General features: G+C 42.2%; 1 protein-coding gene across 1 annotated transcript; it reads right to left on the bottom strand.

Moving 5' to 3' along the window:
• Positions 1-2,428: 2,428 nt before the first annotated feature.
• Positions 2,429-4,736, bottom strand: sox8a (SRY-box transcription factor 8a). The gene is made up of 3 exons (XM_028455072.1): positions 4,071-4,736; positions 3,385-3,620; positions 2,429-3,298 (listed from the first exon to the last, which is right to left on the bottom strand). Exons 1-3 carry the CDS (start codon positions 4,481-4,483, stop codon positions 2,559-2,561), a joined length of 1,389 nt encoding a protein of 462 aa, XP_028310873.1. The 5' UTR covers positions 4,484-4,736; the 3' UTR covers positions 2,429-2,558.
• Positions 4,737-5,104: the final 368 nt, after the last annotated feature.

Below are 5,104 nucleotides of genomic sequence, written 5' to 3'. Positions count from 1 at the left end.
TGAAAATTCTCCTTCCATTCATTTATTTATGCATTCATTCAATATGCCGCGCTAATGTAGTTCACAGTAAAGTTCCAGTGAATTTTCAAGCTATTTACAGCAGAGCTTTTAAGGAGGCCCAATCAGAGACCATGGACAAGTTCCAGGAAAACGGGACCCAAGCACCCTGAAGAGCCTTTCTGCCTCCCTCTTATTCACTCCTGTTCTTTCTCAAGAGTTCCTCCTGAAACTATTTGGCAAACACTTGTGAAAAAAAAAAAAAAAAAAAAAAAGAGTTTGAGGGAAGAAAAACAACAACTCGTTCTTGAGCCACCCACACCCCATCTGCTGTGGTATTATCTTCTTTTATTATCTTTGGATTATGTGCGCTGATATTATTTCTACAGTTTGGTCTCATGGTCATTGTGGTTGTTGTTCTTGTTGTTTTTTGTGTGTTTGTGGAGTACTGTGATATAAGCCAATGAAGAGGGAAGAAGAGTCCTCTCCTATGTGCGTCTAATCACTCATTCAGGACTCTCTTAATGGCTTGTCAGTTCCCCTTGCCCTTCTATTTTCTGTCCAATTAATTCCTTTCTAGGGCTCCGGATAAAGGGACACAATGAGGCCCCTCCACAGCATAATGCATCATTAAAATTCAGCAGAGCGGCCTTGGCACTTGGCTTCTCCCTGGACCAGTTCAGGACGGCTGCTTGGCATGCATGCCAGGATCGGCTTGACCGGCAGACCTTAGGAGATCCAATCTCATTTCATTTCTCTGCTGTTCTGGGTTTCACTAAAGAAATTTAGAAATAAACTTGACATTTTTGATTGAGTAGTGATATTAAAAAGACAAGAATCTGCAGGGTCATCAAAATAAAAAGTTTCCTAACATGCCACTGAAGTGTAAAATCTATTTGTAAAATGTTGTTTTGTCAATAAATGACTTTTTTAATGTAACTGGAACAACATACAAGAGTCAGACAGTGCAAAAACAATGAAACATATTGAGTTTGTTGAACTTAATAAAACCTATTGTAACCCAATACTTGAGCAAAAAGAAAGCAAGGGGGAAAAAATGAGTCGAGAAAAAGCATCTTTTATTTTTCATTTTTAAAAAATGGCCATCAAAGTTGTTAACTGTGCACGTGTGAGTGAAACTCAAGTTAATAAGAACAACAATAATTTTCACAGCCTTTTGCTCAAAATGATACATCATCAAAAATAAAAATAAAAAAGTTCTGTGGACATAAGACAGAGCATGTGATGCTTTGTGGGATCCTTATACGGCATGTCACGGAACGGTACAAACCCAGGCTGGAAGGAATGACGTTAAATCAGGGGGAAAAAACTTGGATTGATAATTGTGGGCTGTGAGAGGATTGTTAATATTTTCAGTTCATGATCAAATGCTCACATTAGAATGCACAATGTTTTTTTATGCAGGTGTGCAGCAGTGAGTTGGCACTTGAAGGTTTATGAGACACATGTTGGCAAATCGTCAGTCGCTTAATTTCACTGTGAATGATACAAGCTCAACAATACGTTCTTGAAGAATCATACACTTTAATTATCTTTTAAGGCAAACACACGGATGTCTGTTCGTGTTAAGTCTCCTTAACGAGAACACACGGGGTGGACGTACGTGCACATATTCCTCGTACATGTACAGGAGGTCCAGCTGACATGTCACTCAGAGTGTGTGGTGTTATTTTACCCCATTTCCTTTAACCCTGGATCATGACTAATCGCAATTTGCTAAGCACAGATTTCACACACCTGTTCTGTCCTTTGCGAGTCTGTTGGTCCTGTCTGTTTGCTTGTAACTCGGAATGGAGACGTTTCTGAAAATTGGTCTTCAGTAAGCATCGATGCATTATAAAAACCTTCCTGTCAATATATTTTTTTTCTTTTTTAAATTAAACAAATGTCTACCAGTAAATACCCAAACCCACATTTCATGTGTTTATCTACTTAAGAGCAACAAAAAAAAAGAAAAATTGCATAAACATAAATACATATAAGACTTTTGTGCCAAAATGACACTTAATTCATAGGAACTGTATTTATATAAGACTGATCGACCGATGCAAATATTGTGCTGCCAAAGAGCTCTGCCCATTCGTGTAAATTTCACTGTGAATTCACATTTCTGGTTCCGTTTACATTCTTTAAAGCGTCAGCGTGAAAAACCATGTCGGACCTTTTTAATCCTGCACAATGACAAGCAGGACTTTGCATTAAATTGGGCAGTGTGGGCACACATGTGCAATCTAGAACTGGAAAGGAGTGGGATGTACAGAATGTAAGCGATAGGTCCTCATGGAGGAGTTTCGCTCGCCAACACTTTTTTTCCCCTCTTTTTTCTTGGGAAAAAAAAAAGTCGTTTGTACATTTGTTTTTCATCACAACAATAAACTTTGTATAAAATCAGCAGGCACTTTTTTTTATCCTTTTCTCTTGCTTTATGTTCAAATGGTAGCCTACCAACCCCCCACATTCCGCTTTCATTCATTAGTAGTGCATCAATTTAAGTGAGTCTGGTGCGAACAAACTGCATGGTTTTTTTTTTGTGTGTCCTCTTAAGGTCTAGACAGTGTGGTGTAGACGGGCTGGTCCCAGCTGGTGGTTGTAGGGCTGTGGGCGGGAGCCATGGACAGACTGTTCAGGATCGGGCTGCCGTAGGCTCGCCTGGATGAGTGAAAGTACGGATACTGGTAGAGACTTGAAGGGTAGCCAGAGTAAGGGTTGTAATAGTTGGAGCTCTGAAGGTCAGTATAGTCACACTGGGAGCTGGAGAAAGATGCAGCAGCTGAGGCGGCTGAGGTGACGCAGGCCTGGCTACTGTAGGGAGGGTAGTCGGACTGTAAGGGTGACCCGTGGGAATGCTCACTGTAGTGGCTCGGACTCAGCTGCTCGGTTTTGATGTGGAGGCGTTGCTGAGCCACCTCACCGGCGGAGGAGGATGATGATGATGATGAAGACATGATGCCCTTTCGGCTCCACGTTGACCCGTTGCTGCCTGCGTGGCTGTACGGGGAAGCGTAAGAGCCGCCCGGCACCAGAGTTGGCCCGTGGCTGTGGTCGGAGCTGGTCACGTGACCATTAAGCGGCAGGTACTGGTCAAACTCATGGACGTCAAAGGTCTCCATGTTGCTGATGACGTCGGTGCTGAGTTCAGAGATGTCTACGTTGCTGAAGTCAATGTTTTGTCTGTTGCTGTCAAGAAGACGACGTCCTTCATGTTTCAGATCCTGCTTCCCGCTGTGGTGCAGCTCTGTTTTGGGAGTAGTGGGTGGCGTAGGTGGACCATGGGGCTGACCTGAAAACACAAATCACAAATGTGTCATCTAGAATTAAACAGGATGCTGCAATGTCTGTCTTCTTTACCAAAACATGAGGAAATACCTGCGTGATCAGAGTGGTGGTGTCCATCAGTGATCCCTGCCAGTGCTCCCATCCCTGGCTCAGCTTTATACATGTGATGCACCAGTTCTGCCCCAGAGTCCGAGTCACTCTGGCCTGGTTTCACATTCTTCCGTCGCCGAGGCTGGTACTTGTAGTCTGGATGATCTTTCTTATGCTGAACCCGGAGCCTCTCTGCTTCATCTACAAAGGGTCTCTTCTCACTTTCAGAGAGCAAGCTGTGAAAATGTAATTATATCAGTATAAAGAAAAGTGTTTTTCAACAGCAAAACATTTTGAATGGCAATTGAAAAGGATAATTTTGTGATAAAATTGTTTATGTACTCTTTTTCTCTGCTACGTGTGACTGAGAGGGAGATTTTTAATCATGTTATTGTTGAATTAATGCTTTTACTGCTGATTTTAAATGTTTTTACTGCTGATTGTAATGTTCTTGTTCATTTATAAGCTGTTGAATGTTTCATGTTACACTTTTTAATCATATAAAGCACAATGAATTGCCTTGTGTATGAAATGCACTATACAAATACATTTGCCTTGCCTTCAAGATGATATGATGAAACACTGTGTTATCGTTAAAGTATAAAATTACATGAATTTGCTCATTTATATTCATTTCAGACAAGAATGATCTGCTTTGTCTAAATATTATTGAGTGAGTTCCTCACCGCCAAAGTTTGCCCAGGGTTTTGCTGAGCTCTGCGTTGTGCAGGTGTGGATATTGATCCGCCAGCTTCCTTCGTGCAGCCTGCGCCCACACCATGAACGCGTTCATTGGTCTCTTTACGTGAGGTTTATTCTTCATGGATCCGTTGCCTCTCACGGGCATTGGCACCAAGGACCAGTCGTATCCTTTCAGAACCTGGGACACTGCATCCCGAATACAGGCGGGGAACCGGTCATCGTCCTCGGAGTCGAGCTTCTTCCCCAAACCGAGCAGGGACCCTTGGCCATCGGAGCCCGTCGGTGAGGATGGCGCGTCGGAGTCGGACTCGTCCTGGGACATGGAGCTGTTGGTGCCGGACGGGCTGCACGGCTGCTCGCTCACGCACTTGTCATGCTCTTCAGTCATTTTTAACATTATATCGTAATTTCCTCGAAGTGAAAAACAAATGCAAAGTTCAGATTGCAGTAAAAGAAAAAAAAAAAATCTGTCTCTGGTGCGCTTTTTACGCACGGCCGGCGGGCAATAATTCCTCTTGCGTCCTGTGCGTCCTCTGCCTTTTCTTTTTGTTGTTTGTCTTGGCTTAGGGAGCCATGGAGGTGCGGTGGGGAAAGTTGTGGTTCACTATGTGTGCGTTACATCAACTTTAGCTGGAGTTTTAAAGCTGTCACACCACCCTCTGCGTGTGATTGGCTGGAGAGAATCAGCCCTTTCCTCCCATTGGCTCAGGTTCTATGTGGGCTTCAAGATGTATGTTCTTCTGTCTGTGACACATTGGCGCTTCTGTGAGTTTTAGCTTTTAAAAATGTTACAGGCTTGTATTTGGAAAATTGGCATTTGAATAAAATGTTTTGACTAAAGACATTTGCAGGTTTACAATTAACAAATTGTGAGATATTATTAGTATGATTATTAAAACAGAATTATTTTTGAGATTTTCGAGGAAACACATTGTAAATGTAATGATTACTAAAAAAAAATAAAGTGATAAACTGGCATCTATCTATCTATCTATCTATCTATCTATCTATCTATCTA

This window comes from Gouania willdenowi, chromosome 8, assembly GCF_900634775.1.
Source record: "Gouania willdenowi chromosome 8, fGouWil2.1, whole genome shotgun sequence".
Lineage (NCBI taxonomy): Eukaryota > Metazoa > Chordata > Actinopteri > Blenniiformes > Gobiesocidae > Gouania > Gouania willdenowi.
This window is presented reverse-complemented; position numbering and strand designations above follow the sequence as displayed.